We start from the raw sequence: 24,419 nt of genomic DNA, 5'->3' as shown, positions 1-24,419 counted from the left end.
ATACATGCAGACTCCAACCCTTATTCCACAATTCCACGTTCCCCCAACAACCTTCTGATGATCAGCTGGCCCCGGTCCTACAGGGAGAGCATATGCCCGTCAGACTGCGGCAGTGACTGGTAACTGGGCACGCATCCATCTGTCTGTACACAGATTCCTAGTCCGGTTTACTTCTCCATCTCGGGGGCTCTGAGGCTGAATCTGCTTTTTAGGCTGGGAGGCCGTGGAGACCTCATGTTCTGGGTTTCTGACACTGCTTGGCTGAGGCAAGACTCTGAAGGACGGTGACTTCCCCAGGGGAAATGCTATTTGTTGAGGCTCCTCTCCTGAGCAGGGTCCTGCCCCCTCCTTTGCTAAAGGAGAAAACCAAGGTTCCGAAAAGGGACGTGGCTGATGCCTGTCAGACTGTGACCAGACCTCGGTCTGCCTGACGACAAAGTCTGTGTTCTTTCTAATTTACCCCTCCTTGCCTGGAGGAAGAGAAACTGGGGCTAGCAATGAAGGGTAGGCAAGAGCAGAAGGTGCATATATTCAGTTTGTCATTTTTAGCTTCTTGGGACTTCCACAGTAAGACAATTCGACACCAGCTATTTGGAGAAGGTCGAGGCCTGCCATGAGGACTCGTTTGATCTTGAGTACCAACTCCAAATGTCTGGTGAAGAAAGACGCATGTGTCTGAATAAGATACGTTCTTCTATTTCATATTTCCTCCTAGGGCTGAGCCTCTCTTCCTGACTTGGGGAGAATATTGCAAAAGAAGCTTCCATTAGGCATTGAAAGTAACACTCCTTACAAGGACAAGAGCAACTTTCTCATATCAAGAAAAACAAAGCTCCCTTCTCAAAGCATTCAGATACATTGAAAATGCAAGGTGAACTTGGCTGGGGAAAAAGTTGAGAGTAGCCAAAGCTGCTATGAGAAATAAAGGGGGTCCTAATAGATGACTTCAATGTCCCAGGGTCATGCCACTAGCAGCCATAAATAAACAGAGATGCTGAACAAGGAATTTTAAAGCCTTTCTGTAAAATGATAAATACAAATAGCTGGATACAGTTAAGGAATATAATTTTATTTAAAAACACAAATGACAGGGCAAAAGGAAATGTCCAAGTGTTCTGAATGTGGGGAAACTTTCTACTCTACAGAAAAAGAAATCTTTTTGCTTTAAAGTATGCAAAGAAGTGACGCTAGACTTCATCTCAGAAGTAGATCAAGTGGACATAAAGGATATTTAAGCAGCAGAAGGGAGAGAAAGTGTTACCAATGAACTATAGCTAAGATCACACTCCTTATCTGTAAAGAGAAAGAATCTGTGATAAGCTATAGTACAAACCAGAATTCATTTGAAAGATAAAACCCAGAACCTGCAGGGCCAAAGATGCAACCTCATTTCCTTTTTCTCCTGCCACCCAGCTGCTGCCAATGATTTCACTGAAACAGAATAATCACCTCTGTTAGCAAAACCTAAAGGAGGTTTTTATGCCAAACTACTAAGGGAATAGTCTGCAAACTTTTGATTGAGACCCATTAATAAATTTTGAAATCAGCTTAATATGATAGTATTTGAAAAAAGAACAAATTAAAAATAGAAAATGTTTGACATAAACCATGCAGTCAAGTTTCAGATTCATTCCATCTATGAGTGTGGATGTTTGCATGTCCTGAATTGTGAGGTAAGATGTGTTTCAGATCATCTCAGCCAACAAATACTCAGTAGAGGGGACCTGAGTGTCACTTCCCTGTGACTCCCTCCGCCACCATCCCCTCACCCCCTACTAAATATCAAATCATCTTGCCAGTTCTAACTCCCTTTCCCACCCACACAGCCAAAAAAGGAAGTGGGGCTGTGTTTCTATGTTTGTTCCAAGTGTCATGAGGGACAACTAGCTTTTAGAGTTCAGGAGTGGATGTAGACAACTTGAAGGAAGACTTGCCCAGACCTGGAAGGGCCTCAGACACAGCAGATGATGTGAAATGAAAGAAAACCATATAGGCCCTGACCTGAGCTTGGGACTTTCTGAAGGTCTGAAGAAAGAGAAGGAATGGCAAGGAGGACTGGATGGAAAGTCATGGGTAAACAATGGAAAAAAGCTGAAACCCAAGAAACTGGAAGATAAGCCCACACTGTATTCTTCATGTTGGAAGATGATGTTAGTAACCCGTCATCCAGAGATGGAGATGCTTTTGCTTTTTATTTTTTTCTCTCCCGGAATGAGGATGGATACTTGCCCATTCATTCACATTCTCTGGATCCAGCTTCTCATGAAGCATAGTATGAGTTTGTAGGTGCTGGCTCAGACATGTCCCAGGCCTGGTATGCTATAGACTTCATCCGGCCTCTCCACCCTGGTCTTTGCAGCCCCTTGGGAGTTCCTCCACCAGATCCACTTGGAAATGGCCACCAAGGGGGCTCAGGGAACTGAAAACCAGCCCTCATTCCACTCCTCAAGCTGTGCATCCAGCTTGGGATTATCTTCAACTTGAAGAAGGAATGTTTTTCTAATTCCCTGGCCCTTCTCCATGCCACCACCCACCAGAGTGCCTTTCCCTCATTTTTACAAAGGAAAAATAAGCTAAAAAACAACAACCCCTATAAGCTAGTAGCACCCCACTGGGAGGACAACTCAATTCCATCAACAAGTCACTGTTGTTTTCTTCATGGAGTCAGGCAATCCTGCAGTGTTCAAAAGTCACCCACGTGCAGGATACGGGCACAGCCGGCAGTTCAAGTGACTTTTCCTTTCATGCACTTCAGCACTGGAGAACGTATTTAACAGCCAGCATGTGGATGGCCTGACAGAAGCACTGAATCACTTACAAAAGGAAAAGATACCCGGGATGTGAGCAGACACCACTCCCAGAATCCCATGTTGCCAGGCTGCACACTCCCTGGCTGCCTTTCACTTCACTAGATCTTTTTTTGTGTGCCTTAGGATGCCCAGGACACCCCCTACTTTTGAGAGTCCTATTTTGTTTGGGACCAATTCAGAAGAAAAGAGAAGCTACATGGGAGACGCACTTATTGCCACCATTGAGGGGAGATGAAGCGAAGGCAAAAAGCAGCATCCCGCGGCTTAGGTCTTGGCCCATCCGTGTGCGTGATCCGGTGGCCTCCCAGGTCACACTCTGCCACACAGATGTTCCAGCCAGTCCCCACGCTGCCACCCATTGTGCTGGCATGCGGAGGAGGCCTTTTTAAAAAAATAAGATCGATTTTCAGCACAGGCACTTTTTTTAAGCTTCAGCTCTAACGATCTGCACACCCAATTTCTCATCATTATCTTTGCTAAATGCTTTCAGTGCAGGAGGGATGGGCCGACGGGTCTCTGTACTGGCGGATTATCAATAATCTCCCTTTGAGGCAAATGCCTCACTCTAGAAGGAAAAATGACTCTATTTTATACTTGCTATTTCCCTATCCTGTAGACGGGGCTAATACGTATCTGCTAAGAAGTGCTATTGCAAGGGCTAAAAATACAAAGATTATAGCATATAATAGGAACTCAGTACCTGCTGGTATCCTTTCCCTTTGGGGCTGAAGGGGGGGGCGGTTATCAAGCAGGCTCCGCTCTGCCTGGGCAGGAGAATTTTTGAGAAGGGGGCGGGCAGTATTCTTAGACACCTGAGGGCACCATCGGGATGAATGAGTGGTAAAAGAGTCACCCCAGGATTGGAACACAAGGTTGAGAACTCAACTTCCCGTTCTAGTCTCTCTTTCACCACAACCTTTGTCAGCTGCAAAATAAATAGCTGCAAAAAGATATAAAATATCTTTTAAAGGGTGCTTAGGGAAATTGAAGACTTCAGAGGAAAAAGGGAGTGGCTGGCCTGTTACCTCCTCTCCATCCAACATTTACTTGCTTTTCTGGGTGAGACAAATAACTAAAATCTCGTTAACAGAGTATTAACTACAGAGAAGGTCTTGGTTCTTAAGAAAAGTGGGGTGAGATTATGGCCGTCTATACATCTTTACGTATTAACTAAAAATAAAGCATTAGTTCTGCGGAAGACAATCAGAGACGCCCCCTGACCTCTGCTCTCCTTGCTCCGGGATTCTGCAAACACTGTCACTTGCATCTGCCTTGTTCAAACTCTGCCAGCAACTGAGACTCGGCTTTGTGTGGCACAGTAGATTCTTCCATGAAGTCAGGTGAGGCGACCATCACAGGCCGAGATGGAACATACCAGGAGTCGCCTTGTCCTGACCCAAGACTCTAAATTATGTCTCGAAGAGAACTTCATGTCTTCTGCGTAATATAACCATCCGCTAAGTCTGTCACTAAAGATTAAGCATTCCTACATTCAACCTGAAACTCCTTTTCAGTGAAGCTACGAGTGTATGACACCTTAGGAAATCCTTCTCCCACTTCCAAAGAGGTTGGAATGACAAACCAATTCATCTAAACTCCACAGGATACCGAAGCCTCCAACTTTGGTAAGAAGGTTTTGGCCATGACTACATTTTTAGTAAATTCATTGCTCCAAAGCGAATTGTCCCTGCTCTACAGGATAACCTCCCAAAGATCACACTTTGAGAACCGAGTCTCTGATGATGTGCCTTTTGGCTCTCTCTGGCTTCCGTCCCTGGCTGAGCCCGAGGTAGAGCATCATTCCCATGCTTGCACCCCGGCACTCACACTGGGCAGAATGGCTGCTAAATGGGACAAAGAAAAGGGAAGAAAGCATCCTGACCTTGTGCAGCTCCACAGGAGTTGGGGACATGATCTCCTTAATTTCTTGTTTCATTTTTCTCAGGGTGACAGACTTTCTGCCCACATCTGTGGGCAGGGTGTTGCTCCGAGTTGTTTGGCTATAATGCGGCCGCGAGCTGCTCCGTTCCTGGAAGCTGGCCTGTCGCCCCAGCTGACTGCGAGGTGTTGGGGCCTCATGATTCAAACTCATCGTGCTCCCCGACATGATTGTTGCCTGTGGCATTGACAATTTTCAGAAACAATTAAGCCGCGGACTAAGAAAAGGGTTTGGTTGCTCAATACTAAGCACATTTTTCCTTCTGCCCAAAGTACAGTCTCTTCAGGGCACAACCAAAGGCCGGAGAATGGACGTACTAATTGAACTATGAAAGTCTGGGAAAATGATTTACAAGTGGCATTTATAATGCACATCTCAAATCCAACTAAAGTACTTAAGCCATTGGTTTTATTTAATCCAATACCACCCCTGGCAGTTTTGAGGCAAATTGAAAAGCTATAACATTTGCTTACTGCAAACTACATTTTAAGCATTAACTTTCCACTGAGTGGGCTCTAAAGATGGGATTCATGAAGCAACTTCAATTTATCTTACAGAAATGGACTAAGAGGGCGCCTGGGTGGCTCAGTTGGTTAAGCGACTGCCTTCGGTTCAGGTCATGATCCCAGGGTCCTGGGATCGAGTCCCACATCGGGCTCCCGGCTCAGCAGGGAGCCTGCTTCTCCCTCTGACCCTCTCCTCTCTCATGCTGTTTCTCTCTCGCTTGCTTTCTAATAAATAAATAAATAAATAAATAAATAAATAAATAAATAAAATCTTAAAAAAAAAAAAAAGAAATGGACTAAGAACTTTCCAATGGAACCAGGCGGTCTCTATTGGCAATGCTGCCTCTAGCCCCACCTAGAGGTAACAATGGGCTAAAACAGGGCTACTGATAGGCAATAGCCAATGCTGCCCGCCTACCACTGGTACACTGTCTTTCTTTGGCCACGTGGCCTGTCCCAGAAGCTTGTAGAACCAGCTAGGTCTCCACACCATTTGGCGTAGGTCCACGTTTCTTAGAAACGGTCTTTGTAGGGTGCCTGGGTGGCTCAGATGGTTAAGCGTCTGCCTTCGGCTCAGGTCATGATCCCAGGGTCCTGGGATCGAGCCCCACATCGGGCTCCTGGCTCAGCGGGGAGCCTGCTTCTCCCTCTGACCCTCTCCCCTCTCCTGCGTTTCTCTCTCGCTCGCTCTCTAAAAAATAAATAAAATCTTTAAAAAAAAAAAAAAAAGAAACGGTCTTTGTGGGAGATCGTCAAAGGTCAAAGAGTAATCATTTATTGTGCTACTGGATTCAACCCTTTGCTCAAAACCTGGGAAACTTGGATTGGATTTTACCAGTGAACAGGGAAGTTTGTTCAGATTCAAATATGTTCATATGTGGGACACCTGGGTGGCTCAGTTGGTTAAGTGTCTGCTTTTAGCTCAGGTCATGATCCCCGGACCCTGGGATCGAGTCCTGCATTGGGCTCCCTGCTCAGTGGGGAGCCTGCTTCTCCCTCTGCCGCTCCCCCTGCTTGTGTTCTCTCTCTCTTCCCCTGACAAATAAATATTTTTAAAAAAATGTTCATATGCAAGGAGAAGCAAGATTAGACCCAAAATATGACTGAATCTTGGAAGTGAAACTAAAAAAGCATCTGAAACCAATGTCATGTTGAGGATGTTCATTTCTCATGGTTAAAGGATGCTAAAATTCTGAAAACATGTCTGTAAGGCAGCTCCATCCTCCTTGGTAGGATGGTTGAATGATGATGGTAAACTGGCACTGGTGAGTCTGCCTGAGGTCATGGACCAGAAAACAAACCCCACATGCTGTGTTGCTGGCTACGCTGTGATCTAGTGGTTTACATTCATACTGATGCTAAAAGTAGCAGAGCGTCCTTTGTTGAGTCCTTGCATTCGCCCACTTAAGCCACACAACAACTTTGAGATGGACACTGTTATGACTCCCAATTTGTAGGTGCAGAAACTGAGGCACACAGAAGCTGACTTACCCAAGGTCACCCAAGTAGTAAATGAGCCAAGGGCACCATCTAAAATTATTGATTAAGAGGGAACACTGCAATGTGATCGAGTTTTCATTTGTTATCTCACTAAGATTTTGTAATTCCAAGTGACCTGGTGTTCGGCTACACACACACCAGTGAAGAGATCTTTGAGGGTGCCTGGGTGGCTCAGTTGGTTAAGCGACTGCCGTCGGCTCAGGTCATGATCCTGGAGTCCCGGGATCGAGTCCCGCATCGGGCTCCCTGCTCAGCGGGGAGTCTGCTTCTCCCTCTGACCCTCCCCCCTCTCATGTGCTCTCTCTCTCATTCTCTCTCTGTCAAATAAATAAATAAAATAAAATCTTTAAAAAAAAAAGAGAGATCTTTGAATTGCAGCCAAGTATTGGCACACATGTACATATATCTATGACTCTGTTGAAAAAGGAACAAAACCAGTTATCTTATCAATATCCTGACTAGGTTAGTTATCGTATTGATGACTTTGAAAAAGAAAATTTTAGTCGTAAGAAAAACCTTACTGGTCGTTGACCACTAACATGTGCTCAGTACCATATATATGTGTCTGTAGAATGTCATTTAATACTTGTGGTAAGTCTCTATGATATGTATTAGAGTCATCACACCTCCCCACTTCAGTCATGGAAAGGGATGCCTGGATAAGGTGAGCAAGCTGCCCAAGAGTCTGGGATTGCAGGCCTCACACTCGGATTCCAGAATCCTTCTTCTTGACTACCAGGCTGGACTGCTTCCCAGTCAAGTATTCGGTTGAAACATATAAAATTGACTTTTTAGGAGATTTAAAAAAAAAACCCTAAGATGTAAGCCAATGTGGATTATCCATATTATGGTTTATTTCAGTTAAATCTCTTTTTAAAATGGAAAGTTTTTGACTCCTGGCTTTGTTGGTGTCATGGGACATCCTTTATTTTATGGCACTTAACTCACCGAAAGCATTTCTCTGTTTGTCCACTGCAAGTGACAGCACCCAGTGATTATTTTCTTGCAGTGGTGACCATCCATCTATGGTTTTTTACCTACTTAGACAAGTTATTGGCTTTGTTCACATCTATTTTTTATACTCATTTTTCATGGGATCAGTGGGAAACACGTTGGAGGTAAAATACTTAATTACTACAATAGGGAGATAATGGTTTGAGCTTTGGCCACTACAGAAGTTCCAAACTGATCTAGAAAGAGTTCTGATGGAGGCAAGGTTTCAAAGCACGGCTTGACTGCTTTGTTTAAAGTGAACTTCAAGGGGCGCCTGGGTGGCTCAGCCGGTTAAGTGTCTGCCGTCGGCTCAGGTCATGATCCCGGGGTCCTGGGATCGAGACCCACATAGGGCTCCCTGCTGAGCAGGGAGCTTTCTTCTCCCTCTCCCTGCCGCTCCCCCTGCTTGTACTCTCTCCCTGTCTAATAAAAAAATAAAAAATCTTAAAAAAAAAGTGAACTTCGATTACTATGAAGCAATATAAAAATTAAAACATAAATATAAAAACTAAAATAAAGTTTAAAATAATTATTTTAAGTTATCTAAGATTTGTTTTCACTTCAGGATTATCTATTGCCTGTTCCCATTTTGCACAATTCATAGTGTATAGTTATAATCCCCTGCCCCATTATCAATGAGGTAACTGATACACATAAAACTTAGCGGGATACGTTCAAGGGTTTACTAGCTGATATTTAGTTAAGCCTTCTTCCTATATTAAACAAAAAACAGTTAAGGCAGTGTTCATTAATAAAAATGGTAAAAATAATAATTTCTATTGAACAATTATTAAGTGCTATGTTCTATGTTAAGTGCCATATAAGCATTAGTCATTATAATCCCCTTATTTTATAGAAGAATAAATATCTGATAAGACAGATTAAGTAACTTGTCCAAAGTCTTAGTTTGAATTTTTCTCTTTTGTTAAAACTGTACATTTTTCAGTGCTAAAGTTGAACCTAAATAACTGCTAGCTAACGGGGAGAATGCCAAGTATAGTTTTCATTTCCATTTCAACTGTAATCATTTCTCATTTTAGCTAATCTTCTACATTTATTAGGGTTATAGTATGCTGTAACTTTTAATACTGGACATAAATTTCATATGCAGGAAACTTGCTCCAATAATACTTTTTTGCATTGTAACATTTACAATCAAGCAATCAGAGTTCATTTAAGCTAGTAAATGATCTAATACAAGTATAAGTAAGACTTTAATTTATCGATTTGCCAATCATTCTTCCTTGTTGAGGGCTTTAATTTCCTTTTGGCTTATAAATTCAACCCATTTCCCTTCTGGAGTTATAATTTCAAGGGCTACACCTGCCTGAAGCTAGGTTAGAAAAAGTTTCTGGGCTATTGCAACATAACTTCTATGCTCATAGATATTGTTTTCATTTTAGATAACTCAGCTTCTGGGTGAAAACCCAATCTCATTGTGTTACTTTTTACATCACCCTTGTTTTACCTGCTGTAAAAGAAGCTATTAGAAGAATAGCTGCTTCTTTAAAAGAGAAATATCAAAATGCAAAGTGAAGAAGGCGTATGAGCCAAACATGCTTTCAAAAGCAAGGGTATGTTCAAGAATTGTGAATTGAGCTCATTATCCAGTTGGGCCCCTTCTGCTAATCATTCTAGGTACAGGAAGTGGTAAAAGTTTAAATAAGCCAGCTGATACTTAAGCATTTTACTCTTTTTGAAAGTTGCCTAAAAAGGAATCAATTGCTAATGTCTTAATTTATTTAAGTTTTATAGCATTGTCCATCTCCAGGCCCTTCACCTGTGCTCTGAAGTTTCAATTCATGCCAGGTAATACTATATTTATAAATTCAAACTAATATTTTCCTTCATAATTCTCTTTGCAGATTCACAAACATTAGAATCACATCAAATATCCACACATGCAATTGAGAAGCAAAATAATACAAAGATGAGTATTCGTTTTAGAATTGCAATTTCACCCACTTATGCCATTCACATTCCTTATGGTGACTTGGGGACCTCATATGACATCAAAATAAAAATGAGACTTTTGCCACTCTATTTTTTACAGCTCAGAAAATTTAAAAGAACATAAAAGGAAACAGTCCAGGACCTCCTAGACCAAAGTGTGAATATTGTCAGCAAATTCATGGCTTTGATTAAAGAACTCACCAGGAGTCCGGCTATTATGTTCCATCTCGCCCCAACTCCCAGAATTCACACTAAGTTAATATGGAATCAGGATTTGCAATTAACGGCAAAGTACTGTGTAATATTTTGGCTGCTTTTCACACAGACTGGCCTTTTTCACCAGCTGCATTGTCATCTACTTTAAGGGCAAAACGAAACAAAATAAAATAAAATTTCCTCTTATGTTCCTCTTCACGATCCAATTAATTGCTATACCAGGTACAAATTAAAACATGCCAAAGAAACCTTTCTAAAGCAGCTCCGAGAATGAGATGCGCCACTGCTGGGGGGCTTAGCTCCCTCCCCAGCGACTTGGTGGCAAACAGGTACAGTCAAAGGTTAGCAGGGAGCGATGGCAGAAGCCACAAGTCAGTAAGCTCGGGGTAGGGGGTGGAAGTGGGGAAATAAATACTTTCAACTGCACTGAGTAAAATCAAATTGCTATCCGGACGGCAAGGGGGCAGGGAAGGCAGCTTCACAAGCAAAAATATAAACATAAAGGGTAGCTACCAAGAGAGTCATGTTTCTCAAAGACACACGCCTGTCCGCTTTCTCCTGTGGAAAGGGGTTAAAGCTTTTAAATGAACTGATGTGATAAATGCAAACTCAAAAGGACCAAAAAAAAAAAAAAAAAAAGAATGTAGAAACAATAAAAGTAAGTAGCAGGACCGAGGCTACCTCGAGTTCTCTCAGAATTCCCGACTGTCCACAGGTTTCCAAATCCTCCAGTGCTTGGGACCAGAAGTTCTCCTCTTGTTCAGCCTCCGAATTGTCGGGAGCCCCTGTGAAACTGTCGTCAAAAAGCACAGTCCGGGTTGAGAACTTGCCAGACATAATCCAGAATCTCTCTCTTTCCTCTCACACACACCCAAAAAATGGGAGATCCTTTTGGGATCTGGCGTTCTTGCAACTGTAACCTCCGAGTGAGGCTGCTTTCGGAAATGCAAAGTATCTCCAAGAACAGAGGGAAGGACCACGGTCTTACTGATTTTGAGTTTTCATGGCTACTGTAGAATGAACCGCATCAGCATGGCGCCATGGGGGAATACCTTTCAGCTGCTCTGCCTGGTGACAGAGAAGTCAAACTTCCAAGAGAAAAATGTTTTCTCACTTATAAATATCAGTATAGATCATTTAAGGGCTACCGGTTTTTATGAATTTCCTTAAAATATTTTGGTAAGGAACAAAATGCTAAAATATATCTCAATTCAAACTATGGGATCCTTGATGTATCTTTTTTTTTAATGTAAATTAACGTGAAGCACACTTTTAAAGGAAAAGAGAGGACACTAGTCAGAGAGTGAGGACAGCGTTTACAGATACAGATCTTCCCATGTGCTACTATTGTTTTCATTAGGGGAAACTGAGCTCTTGCCTTGCCGTGGGGTGATGCCATGCTCCTGCCGGGCAGGCACGGGTCTCTGAACCCTGCCAGGGGCGGGTGTGGGGGTTCCTGTCATGCTCCCGATGCTAGCAATATGTGCCACCGGAAGTAGACAGATTCAGATCTGGGCTAATGGCCGCGAAGCAGTTTGGACAGGCAGCGGTTGATGAAAACCTTACCCACTGACTGTGGACCGGTCCCAGTCTTCATTACTCAGCCCCACGTCTGGGTAAGTCTGGCTTCGTGGCTTAGTGACTGGGGACAGGCTGCCTCTCTGCTTTGGACCCCTCCACTCGTAAGTGTTGAAGCTGTAGCCTGAGGCCTGAAAGCCAGAGCCTGAAACAAAAATCAGGTGTCACCTTCTGTTTCTGAGAAGGACTGGAGAGGGTCTGTTTGGTAATTTGTCTTTTTCTGCGGTTTCTATTAGTTCACTCAAGGCAGCTGATGTTAACTGAATTTGGGATCAGAAAGGCCATGGGATAACACTCAAGTCTTATAGGCAAAACACATTCACACGCATTATGTTAACTGATTCCAACAACAGCTCTGAGGTAAGACCTTTAGACCCAAGCAGGAGAGCCCACTGTGTTGGACCTGTTTTTATTAGGGCTCCTGCCCTGCTCTCTCTGGGCAAGAAATCTGCTGGGCTGGGGGGAGGTACCCCCAAGACCTGTATCCAACCCTTTCTAGAGCAAGTTCTAGAAAGTCAGAATGCTGAACTTCCTGCCCAGATACCCTGTGTTCACCTACAGGATGCGTGAGGGCTTCTTACCCAAGTCTGTCTTTTTGAGAGTGGAATTTGCCACCAGATGTGGGTTCCAGGGTAAGGAGTGGCTAAGTGGCTGCTGGTTGTAGGAGTGTGGATGGAGCTTAGCTCTGCGGGGCTGGGGCCCACAAATGTTAAGGATGGGCCCGAGGATGACTTAATCACGATGAGAAATGACATTGTTAGTAAAAAGAGGGGTGGAATAAGAATGGTGACAGCAGTAACAATAGGGATCACAGAGTGGGTACTTATGTACCTGAAACTTCATTAAGTGCTTGATTTGCATCGCCTTCTTTATTCTTCATAACCTTCTTCAAAGGTAGTACTATTATTATTTGCATTTTACATATGAGCATACTAAAGGCTTAGAACAGTGGTTCAAGTATGTAGGGGTATCTGCAAACTCTCCCCCGGGAGTTCCAGTCATAACCTTAGGAGCATCAGTTCTTAGACCCTCAGGATCCTTAAGCACGTCTTCCCAAAATCAACCCCACCGAAAAGAACCAAGGGTCCAAGATCTGTTGGCTCTCCCTTCTCAGTTGTTTTTCTGTCACTTTACAAATGAAAGACACATTTCTTACGCATCTCAAACCTTTTGAAGGAGCTTGGCTCTGGGACGCAAAAACCCCCAGTCGTCAAATCAAGGAATAATTTGGGAAAGCCCCGCTCCTGAGAGGAGGTCTCCGGGGAGCAGCGCCTTAATTCAACCAGGCACAGACTCCTGGTAAGGTTTCCCCTGCCCCCCAACCACCTGTCTCTCTGCATCTCAGAGTTAGAATTCAAAACAGTTGTCGGGGTGGGAGGTGGGCACATTATTATGTTTATTGGAATTATAAAATGAAAACTGACTTCCTTTCTGACAGGGAGTTCAGTCCGATTAGCTTGATAGGTGAGGCAGGGTGGAATGGCTTTGGCAATTGGGTTATAAAGTGGACATTTTCCACAAATCTGAGCTAAATCCATAGTTCCCGATTTTGACAAAAATATGTTAAGGCATATTAATGACCAGCTAGAAATTATAGTCTTTGCAAGTATTTAAATTTGGGGAGAAAAAAATGAGATGACAACTTTAAATGTGTGACGGGATATGCGGTTTTTCAAAATTCTTTTGGGAGGTTTATTTTTTTTTTTAAGATTTTTTATTTATTCATTTGTCAGAGAGAGAGAGAGAGAGAGAGAGCACAGCAGAGGGAGAAGCAGGCTCCCTGCTGAGCAAGGAGCCCGATGTGGGACTCGATCCCAGGACCCTGAGATCATGACCCGAGCCGAAGGCAGACACTTAACCGACTAAGCCACCCAGGTGTCCCCCTTTGGGAGGTTTAAAAAGGAGAGCAGGGGCTTTCGAGCAGGTCTGACTCTACAGCGTGTGCTATAATCATGATACATGGCTCCATCCACCATTTCGGGTTGTGACCCACTGTATATGTGTGTGTGTGTGTCTGTATGTGTTCACGTGTGTGTACCAGGTTGCAATATAATATGTATTTCTTACTGTGTTTAAAATCTATTAAGACAAAAACCAAACAAAAACCCCCCCAAAAACCAAAATAGTTAATACAACAAACAGGCCTTGGCTGCCATTTTCATATACAATGAAACGAGCGTATCACATAAGATGACTGTCACCAAGGCATCCCTGTTTCGTGTTACTCACTTTCCCTCCACTTGTTAGAACCTATAATGTCATCCTTACTAATAGAGCGCAGAGGAAGCAGGATGCCCAAAGGATAATGCTCTGATCAAAAGGACTTGATCTCAAGAATGCAGGGGAATGCCCACAGCTGCAAGAACCTTCTATGAACCTTCTGTTTTAGGATACCAAGCATTAGGAGTCCTTGGCGCAGAGAAAATATTTACAGTTTGATATCTCATTTTCTTCCTGGGTAATAACAGAAGTATGGCTAGCCATTTGGGAAGAAATTTTGTGTGATCAATGTGCTGTTTTCTGTTGAAAGTGCTGAATTAAGGAAACGCACGGGTCTCTTCTTGAAGGGGAGTGCTACAAATCACTGCATTTCTCCTGACTTTCTCTTACAGGCTATCCATTTTCTCCTTCCCAACCAGAGAAACCAACCCCCCAAATAAGTGAAGTCTCCCTTTTCGTGATACAAAAAGAGGTAGGGGAAGCCTCACTTGCCTTAACTAGCTTTCAACTTGCGAAGAGCCAAATGCCAAATGGTGGTGTCCTCTGGACAGTATCCTTTTCTGATAAGCATTAACCTGTTTGATCAGTCGGTTCCCTGGGGAAATTCCAACATGTTTTAAACTGGACAGATTAACTTTCTGATTTTCCTTCCAACTGTTGTTTGCAAGTAGTTCTTGGTGATTGGGCAAGAGTATAAGGATGGCCTTGAGCAGATGGGCAGCATTGTTCGTCACTCGGGAAACACCTCTTTCGGAAAAGCGTGTCTGCCTACACCAAGGGTGCCTTGTGTTAGTAAGCAATATTAAATGATTATTGCATTACAACAAAGCAGGGCATGAAGAGGGGATAAAATTCAAATATCCTTGGGTTAAGTATAGGCTCAAAAGACCTGGGTCCATGCTGTGCTAACACAGGGACTGAGTAAGAAACATGCGTCCAAATCCCAGCTTTGCCACTTCCTTGCTCTGTAGCCTCACCAACTCACCTCAGTGTAAGGTAGGGATAACCATACATATGTGCCTCACCAGCTTGACATGAGGACTGAGAATAACATACACAAACTCGCAAACATAATTAGGTTTTAATAAATACAGATGCCCATCACTTTTATTATGTGCTAAGCCATTCAACCTCTCAAGATCTGTTTCCTTCTCTTTCATGCTGCCTGGAATGTAGGTGAAATAACTGGTACCCTGGTAACCAAGTGCTAGGCATAATAAAGAAGAAAAATTTAAGAGCATGGGTCTTCGAGGACACTGTGGAGTTATATGCCAGCTCTGAAATGCCTACTTTTAAAAAATGATTTAAGTCACTGTAATATTAGGGTATTCAGTTCTAGTCAGCTAAATCAATCCAACTGATATGCGGGGTTACAGTTAGTTTTGTAGATCTGACTTCCCTCTCATTCAAATCCCAACATCTAGACTTGGGTTAGGAGTAGGGAGATAGCAACTGATTCTGGCTGCATGTCCATCCCAGCTTTTCTAGCAAAACAAAGCAAAACAAAAAACCCTCCCCTCCAAAAAACAAAGAGTTGGTATTTTAATCCATAGCTGACTCCATTTCTACTTCTCCACTGATTTAGAATGGATAAAGGTGGGGATTGATGAACATATTAACATACTGATTAACCTACCTAGTGCTGTGCGGTACCAAAGAGCAAAGCTTGCTTGGCGAGTAGCGAGAAGCTCAGGATGTGTAGAGTAAAAGGTACTACAAGGAACTGTCAGGAGATGAGATTGATGAGTGGTTGGGAACTAGATTACAAAGAACTCTGGTTTAAACTGAGTACCGTTATCCTAAAACAACAGAGAACCATCAAGAGGGTTTTTGTTTGTTTGTTTTTTAAGGGAGGGGCAAGATGAGATATAATTTATTTTTTTAAAAGATCATTGATAGTAATACACTCAAAGTAAGGAGATGGTGAGGAAGTAAATATTTCAGGCCTGATGAAGGTTTAATAACAAAGGTGTGGTGTCTAAATGTGGTGTCTGGGAGGGCCTCCAAATGTAGGGTGACAATTGGGTGGAGGCAGACGGTGTGGGCAGTGAAAGGATTCACCTGAGGCAGAACAAAGGATATAGAAGTTTATTGAATACACAGCCAGAGAGCTGGAGCAGGACAGGATGGGAGAGGTTGTTTGCCCTGAGGCAGAGGGTGGGGGCTGCTTTTTTAAAGGGGGAAGGTGAGGAGGTGTGGCGACCTCTGGAATTCTTTTTTTTTGGTGACTGTGCCTGGGTATCTTAAGGTGGTTCCCCTGTTGGGCCTGTCTGTATCCAGCCAGGGGGCGCTATGGGCCCTTTCTGCATTCTATCGCTCAAGCCTGTATGCCTAAAAGTAGCCTCCACAACAGACAGTAGCAATGAATGGAGAGACGGGAGATATGTGAAGCTGGAGGTAGGAGAGGCTGGGTCCTAATGACACAGCGGGCCACCTGCCTCATCCAAGGGTCTTTACTACAGTGGGAGAAAAATAACTAACTCGTTTAAACAGCATCATTTGTATTTTCTTTCATACGTAAGTGAACTCAATCCCTAACTGATGTAGGTGGAGGATGATTGCATAATTTAAAATAGGGTATGTCTTTTGACAAAATACAACATCCTTTCCTGATTAAAGCTCTCCAGAGTATAGGGATAGAGGGAACATTCCTCAAGTTCATAAAATCCATCTATGAAAAACCCACAGTGAATATCATCCTCAATGGGGAAAAGCTGAGAGCCTTTCCCTTAAGATCAGGAACACGTCAAGGGTGCCCACTCTCACCACTGTTGTTCAACATAGTACTAGAAGTCCTAGCAACAGCAATCAGACAACAAAAAGAAATAAAAGGTATTCAAATTGGCAAAGAAGAAGTCAAACTCTTTTCGCAGATGACATGATACTTTATGTGGAAAACCCAAAAGACTCCACCCCCAAATTACTAGAACTCATCCAGCACATTACTCATTCAGTAATGTGGCAGGATACAAAATCAATGTACAGAAATCAGTTGCTTTCTTATACACTAACAACGCAACTGTAGAAAGAGAAATTAGAGAAATGATTCCATTTACAATAGCACCAAAAACCATAAGATACCTCGGAATAAACCTAACCAAAGAGGTAAAGGATCTATACTCTAGGAACTACAAAACACTCATGAAAGAAATTGAAGAAGACACAAAAAGATGGAAAAATATTCCATGCTCATAGATCGGAAGAATAAACATTGTTAAAATGTCTATGCTACCCAGAGCCATCTACACCTTCAATGCCATCCCAATCAAAATTCCAATGACATTTTTCAAAGTGCTGGAACAAACAATCCTAAAATTTGTATGGAATCAGAAAAGACCCCGAATCGCCAAGGAAATGTTGAAAAAGAAAAACAAAGCTGGGGGCATCAGGTTGCCCGATTTCAAGTTATATTACAAAGCAGTGATCACCAAGACAGCATGGTACTGGCACAAAAACAGACATATAGACCAATAGAACAGAATAGAGAACCCAGATATGGACCCTCAACTCTATGGTCAAATAATCTTTGACAAAGCAGGAAAAAACATGCAATGGAAAAAAGACAGTCTCTTCAATAAATGGTGCTGGGAAAATTGGACAGCCACATGCAGAAGAATGAAACTCAACCATTCTCTAACACCATTCACAAAGATAAACTCAAAGTGGATGAAAGACCTCAATGTGAGACAGGAATCCCTCAAGATCCTAGAGAAGAACATAGGCAGTAACCTCTTTGACATCAGCCACAGCAATTTCTTTCAAGATACATCTCCAAAAGCTAGTGAAACAAAAGCAAAAATGAACTTTTGGGACTTCATCAAGATAAAAAGCTTCTGCACAGCAAAGCAAACAGTCAACAAAACAGAGAGGCAACCCACAGAATGGGAGAAGATATTTGCAAATGACACTACAGATAAAGGGCTGGTATCCAAGATCTATAAAGAACTTCCCAAACTCAACACCCAAAAAACAAATAATCAAGTCAAAAAGTGGGCAGGAGATATGAAAAGACACTTCTCTGAAGAAGACATACAAATGGCTAACAGACACATGAAAAAATGTTCATCATCTTTAGCCATCAGGGAAATCCAAATCAAAACCACACTGAGATACCACATTACACCAGTTAGAATGGCCAAAATGGACAGGGAAAGAAACAGCAAATGTTGGAAAGGTTGTGGAGAAAGGGGAACCCTCTTACACTGTTGGTGGGAATGCAAGTTGGTACAGCCACTTTGGAAAACAGTGTAGAGGTTCCTCAAAAATTTAAAAATAGAGCTACCCTATGACCCAGCAATTGCACTTCTGGGTATTTACCCCAAAGACACAGATGTAGTGAAAAGAAGGGCCATATGCACCCCAATGTTCATAGCAGCAATGTCCGCAATAGCCAAACTGTGGAAAGAGCCGAGATGCCCTTCAACAGATGAATGGATAAAGATGATGTGGTCCATATATACAATGGAATATTACTCAGCCATCAGAAAGGATGAATACCCAACTTTTACATCAACATGGATGGGACTGGAGGAGATTATGCTAAGTGAAATAAGTCAAGCAGAGAAAGTCAATTATCATATGGTTTCACTTATGTGTGGAACATAAGGAATAACATGGAGGACACTAGGAGAAGGAAGGGAAAAATGAGGCGGGGGGGGGGAACTGGAGGGAGAGATGAACCATGAGAGACTATGCACCTGAGAAACAAACAGGGTTTTAGAGGGGAGAGGGGAGGGGGGATTGGTTAGCCTGGTGATGGGTATTAAGGAGGGCACGTACTGCATGGAGCACTGGGTGTTATAGGAAAACAATGGATCGTGGATCACTACGTCAAAAACTAATGATGAGGGGCGCCTGGGTGGCTCAGTCGTTAAGCAGCTGCCTTTGGCTCAGGTCATGATCCCAGGGTCCTGGGATCGAGCCCCGCATCAGGCTCCCTGCTCGGCGGAGAGCCTGCTTCTCCCTTTACCACTCTCCCTGCTTGTGTTCCCTCTCTCGTTGTCTCTCTCGCCATCAAATAAATAAATAAATAAAATCTTAAAAAAAAAAACAACTAATGATGTAATGTATGGTGACTAACATAACATAATAAAAATAAAATAAAATAAAATAAAATAAAATAAAATAAAATAAAATAAAATAAAATAGGGAATGTCTGATGGAAATTAAGTAAAGACAAGCTGCTTGCCATAGTTGAGAAGTTCAGAGCCCTGAGGAATATCCCTTTACACAGGGAGTCAAACTTAAAAGCCATAGGAGGAATGGAATGAGTGAGGCAGCCCACGTGTAAGAAAAACCAACTGCCAGAAATATAATTATATAATTGCTTTTACTGAATGATGGTGTGAGCACACAAAATTAAATTAAAATGCAGGGATGATACTGGAAGCTAGATTTTAAATTCAAAATTGATAATAGAACACATGGAAAGATAGATGTAATTTTAAAAAATGTATTTCCTAAGTAATTACTCCTTTTATTTAGAATTGGAAATCTTCCTTTCTTTTTTCCTCCCTCTTTCTTTTCTTCCTTCTTTCCTTCTTTCAATCTAGGTTTCAATATCTGTTTTTATCCTTTGTATCATAATGTGAGGTATGTTATGGACTGAATTATATCTGCACCTAAGTTCATATATCGATGCTTTAGCCATCAATGTGACTGTATTTAAAGATAGAGCCTTTAAAGGGGTAATTAAGGTTAAATGAGGTTATAAGCTGGGGCCATAGTTTAATCTGATTGGTGTCCTTATGAGAAGAGAAAATTTGGACACACACAAGAGATACCAAGGATGAGCACACATAGAAGAAAGGCCATGTGAGGAAGGGAGAAGGCAACCATTTGCAAACCAAGGAAATAGACCTCAGGAGAAACCACGCCTGATACCTTGATCTTGGATTTCTAGCCTTTTAGACAGTGGAAAATGAATTTCTATTTTGTTCAGGCCACCTAGTCTCTGCTATTTTGTTATAGCAGCCAAAGCACACTGAGGCAAGGTATAAAATTCAGTCTAGATTCCTGTCACTGAGAGTAATGTTTAGTTTTATGCATTAGTGTCATGGAAAATAGGTCTTCACAAATTTTGGCACTTCAAATAGCATACGGAATCTTGGTACTATGATTTTGATTTTGAGGGTAACCATACTTCAGATACTTGTAAAATTCTCATATTCCAACAGTGTACTATTTGGTTTTCAGTACTACAATATTGGGCAGATTAATATCTTACATTTGTAGCTCTTAATTCACACTCAGTATTAATTTTAAAAAGCGAAGTAAATAATGTTGGTTCATATCCATAAAATTTGGAATCACAGAATGGTTTTGGAATTCAGTCTTCAACTCTACAGTTTTGGGACTGTAGCTCCTGCCATTACTTTCATTTTTGGAATGCAATTTTAGTATAGGAAAGCGAGCCAGATAATTCCCTGCCAAATTTGTTTCCTAAAAATCTAGTTTTGTTAAGAATGAGAAAATCACATCATGCATTTATGTAACTATTTGTAATTGTTCTAGCCAAGAAATATTCAAAGTGTTTAGATGAGAATGTGGTTTTAAAATGGCAGAGCAAAATGGTTCTCTACCTTCTCTAGAAATCACCTCAAAACAGAAAGGGTTGAAAAATAACATAAACTACATCTTCAGCAAAACTAGAATCTCAAACCATAAATACATAAAAAAAAGTTATCAAATTCCATGAATCAAACAGGGGGTGGAAGGTGGTGATAAGAAGCTAAGAGGAGACACCTATTACCAGTGATTTCAGAGAGGGCCCAGTCTTCCAAAGCAGGGGCCATGGCAAAGAGCAAAACAACAATGCTTTGTTTGGAACACTAGAATGGAATATATAGGCTGGTGGCAGGAATTTCCCCAGAATCAGTGCACCAGTGTAAAGCCAGGGAGGTGGGTGGAAAGACAACACCTACAGATACACCACTAACTGCAGGAAGCAATCTATCAGTGAGGCAGGCTAGCAGAGAGGAATTCTGTATTGTTGGCAGCCTACAGTTGCCAATCTCTGGGCTGAGTAAGAATGCACTCATTACAGGCTACTGTGAACTGTGGGGTAATTTTTGCTAGCCTGGAGCACAACTTGGGCTCTTCTGTCTCAGACCTTCTTTCAAACTTCCAATTTAGAAAGAAGTCATCTCATTCAAAGATGAGCAATAATTCAAAAGGAACTGGCATAAGATGTATACCAAGTTAATATTAAAAAAAAAAAAGGAGAGAAGGAACAGAAAAACAAAGCAACAGCTGATGAAGGATACTCATGAGTACAAGACTGCCATGCAGTAAATGATAAATATGACCAAATAGATCATCACAAAATGTTAAAAATCCACACTGAAACCATCATCTCTATAAAGCAAGAGATCAAAGCAGAGATATAAGAGCTCACGGAAAACTGGCAAACCAAAATGATAAAAGGAGATAAAACATGAGCTTGTAGAGAGCAGAAGAGATATTAATGAGAAAATGCTCAGTGTTCCGCTCTGTGTTACTCTCTTTATGTACTATGTTGTGTTCCCTAAATACATTAAAGGGAAGTTGGGCTCTTTGACTGTACATGTTGGTGTCTCTTTTTTTCCCCTAATTTTTTATTTAAATTCTAGTGTAATATTAGTTTCAGGTGTACAAATAGTGATTCAACACTTCCATAATGTTGGTCTCTTCTCAGCCATCAAAATCTTCATGAAAACTACAAGGAAGCATGGAAATAGATGAATTATGCAGCGAATTCTAGTTATAAACAGAAAATCTAAGAATGGAGTAAAGTTAATCAGATTAAAAGCAAAAATTTATTTTAGAAAACAAGAATAGAACTGATAAATAAATGCAAGGGTCAGTTCTTTGGAAAAATGCCAAATAAAAATAAACCATTACCAGTATACTCATGGGAAAAAAGAATAAAAACACAAATGTACCAAATATGGAACAATATTGGGAATGTAAATCTAGAAACTAAGAAAATAAAAACAATCAAACAAATTTCTTAACTGTGTGTAAATACATTTGAAAACCTGTATGAAACAGATTTTTTTTTAAAGATTTTATTTATTTATTTGACAGAGACACAGCGAGAGAGGGAACACCAGCAGGGGGAGTGGGAGAGGGAGAAGCAGGCTTCCCGCAGAGCAGGGAGCCCGATGTGGGGCTCGATCCCAGGACCCTGGGACCATGACCTGAGCCGAAGGCAGATGCTTTGATGACTGAGCCACCCAGGCGCCCTGAAACAGATTTTTTTTCCTGAGAAAATACAAATGATAAAAATGACCTCAAAATGGATCCAGCAATCCCACTTCTGCATACATATCCAAAGGAAATATAGTAGGTATCGTGAAGAGATATAACTGTGGCATTACTCACAGTAGTCAAGATATGGAAACAACCTAAGCGTCCATTGACAGATGAATGAATAAAGAAATGTAGTATATATACACAACAGAAAATTATTCAGCCATAAACATGAAGGAAATCCTATTTGCAAGGACATGGATGAACCTGGACAATATTATGCTAAGTGAAATAAGTGAGAGACAGAAAAACAAATACTGTATTAGCTCACCTATATGTAAAACCTAAATTAAAAAAAAAAAAAGTCAAACCCAACTCTTAGAAACAGAAAATAGAATATGTTTGCCAGGGGTTGGGGAGTGGGAGAAATGGAGAGATGTTGGTCTAACGGCATAAAGTTTCATTTATAAGATGAATGAGTTCTGGGAATCTAAAGTAGAGCATGGTGACTATAGTTAAAAATAATATTGTACTGTATACTTGAAAAGTGCTAATAAAGTAGATCTTAAGCATTCTCACCACACACACACAAATGGTAACTATGTAAGTTGATGGGTGTGCTCATCAACTTGATGGTGGTAATCATTTCACAATATGTGTGCATATCAAAATCATCACATTGTACATGTTAAATATACACAATTTTATTTGTCAATTATAACTCAATAAAGCTGAAAAAAGTACACTCAAAAGAGAGAAATATCTAAAGATTAATGTGGGATAAGACAGAAAACATAGCTACCTGAGTTGAGTCAGGAATTACAGACCAAAAGAGCTACACCATCCATGAGAATGACAGATTCTAGGTACCAGCAAGTTATCATTCTCCCCTTGTATTGATTGACCTTTGCTAAATCCAGGGAAAAGGTTTTCTGAGTTAGAAAGAGGAATAAAGGGGCACCTGGGTGGCTCAGTCGGTTAAGCGTCTGCCTTCAGCTCAGGTTGTGATCTTGGGGTCCTGGGATTGAGTCCTGCATTGGGCTCCCTGCTTCTCCCTCTGCCTCTGCTTCTCTCTCTCTCTCTGTCCCCCATGAGTAAATAAATAAAATCTTAAAAAAATAATAGAAAGAGGAATAAATAAGACAGAAGGGGGCCAAAGCATAAGATTTTGATAAGGCAGAAGGGCATGAATATAAGGGTCAGGAGAATGAGAAGTGGAAGAAGCTGACCCAGAGGCAGACTAGAGAAGTTTTTCATCCTAGAGCTGCACAGTAGAATTGAGAGTCATCCCACTGTGAGACTTCTGTAAACATACCCCTTTCCCCCCAGCTTTGATCACTCTATCCTATTTCTCTCTGCATTAACTAATACTTTGTACTGTAGGACTTGTTAATTGTCTGGTCCTTCAGCTGGGTTACCTCTTCCATGAGAATAGAGACCACAAATCTTTTGCCCATCATTGTATATCCACTGCATCTTGGCCTAATATTGTGCCAGCCATTACATATTTGTTGAATGAAAGAATGGGGCAATTTTGACATTTTGGAGAAGCAGCAGAGAATAAGGAATGTGGCTGCAGAGACATTGGGCCCAAGGAGGAAGATGCACATCATGGGGGTGTGATATCTTACTGGGAATGGGACAGCTACTGTGGACTGTAGGGTACAATAAGAATTTGCAAGGTCTTCCTGGTATGTGGTAGAGAGTCTGCTGAGAGGCTGGAGGCACAGGTTGAAGAGATCACCTACATCTCACAACATAGTATTTAACAGGGGAAAAAATGTGGTTCTGTGCCTTGCTTTTAAAGAGTCAACTTCACTCGCACAATCTGGAAAGACTTGGTTTAACCTAATAACACAAGTAAAAGAAAAAAAAAAAGCTAGACTTTGAGATCTTGGTAAGCAATAAACACAAAATGAGTGACACACAGAATTCAACCATCGCAATTCTATGTTGAGGTTGATAGGCTGCTTTCATATGTTCTAAAATTTTCAGCGATGAAGGTGACAGGCTTGAGTTGCTCTGGGCTGTCAGACTGTTGTATAAGCTTCCTTTCTGATGCTACACTTTAATAAGCAGAGAGTTAAACTTGAACATACTCAGAAGAGAGGCCCTCAGGATGATAAAGATACTCAAAAGTAAGTTTTATGTGAGGAACCTTTAAGGACCTAGGGCAATTTTGTTTGGAGGAGGAAAGACTTCAGAGAGGCATGAGAGCCGTCTTTGAGTTATCTGAAGGGCTGTCAAAAGGAAGAGGCTTTAGTCTAGTTCTGAATGACCTTGAGGGTAGAATGGAGACTAACAGGCAGGAGCTGCAGGCAGACAGATCTCCACTCCATACAAATGAGAACTCTGGGCTCCAGGCACGGGTTGGGGAGATCTGCCTCAGCCCTCAGGGAGCACCTGGTCACCATGGGCGCATGGGTTGGGAGATCTGCCTCAGCCCTCAGGGAGCACCTGGTCACCATGGGC

At 41.8% G+C, this 24,419-nt stretch overlaps 1 protein-coding gene across 1 annotated transcript in view; it reads right to left on the bottom strand.

Annotated features, from left to right (window-relative positions):
- The window catches only part of GRIP1 (glutamate receptor interacting protein 1), a 193,035-nt gene that overhangs the window by 11,681 nt on the left and 156,935 nt on the right, over window positions 1-24,419 (bottom strand). The window contains exons 20-23 of the mRNA XM_035002883.1: window positions 11,484-11,640; window positions 10,599-10,710; window positions 10,431-10,475; window positions 4,693-4,926 (exon numbers count right to left, since the gene is read on the bottom strand). Coding sequence (XP_034858774.1) covers window positions 4,693-4,926; window positions 10,431-10,475; window positions 10,599-10,710; window positions 11,484-11,640 — 548 coding nt within the window. The remainder of the gene's footprint in view (window positions 1-4,692; window positions 4,927-10,430; window positions 10,476-10,598; window positions 10,711-11,483; window positions 11,641-24,419) is intronic.

The sequence above is a fragment of the Mirounga leonina genome, unplaced genomic scaffold (assembly GCF_011800145.1).
Source record: "Mirounga leonina isolate KUSES-001 unplaced genomic scaffold, KU_Mleo_1.0 Mir_126, whole genome shotgun sequence".
NCBI classification, from domain to species: Eukaryota; Metazoa; Chordata; class Mammalia; order Carnivora; family Phocidae; genus Mirounga; species Mirounga leonina.
The sequence above is the reverse complement of the archived record's forward strand: the minus strand, read 5'-3'. Positions and strand labels throughout refer to the sequence as shown.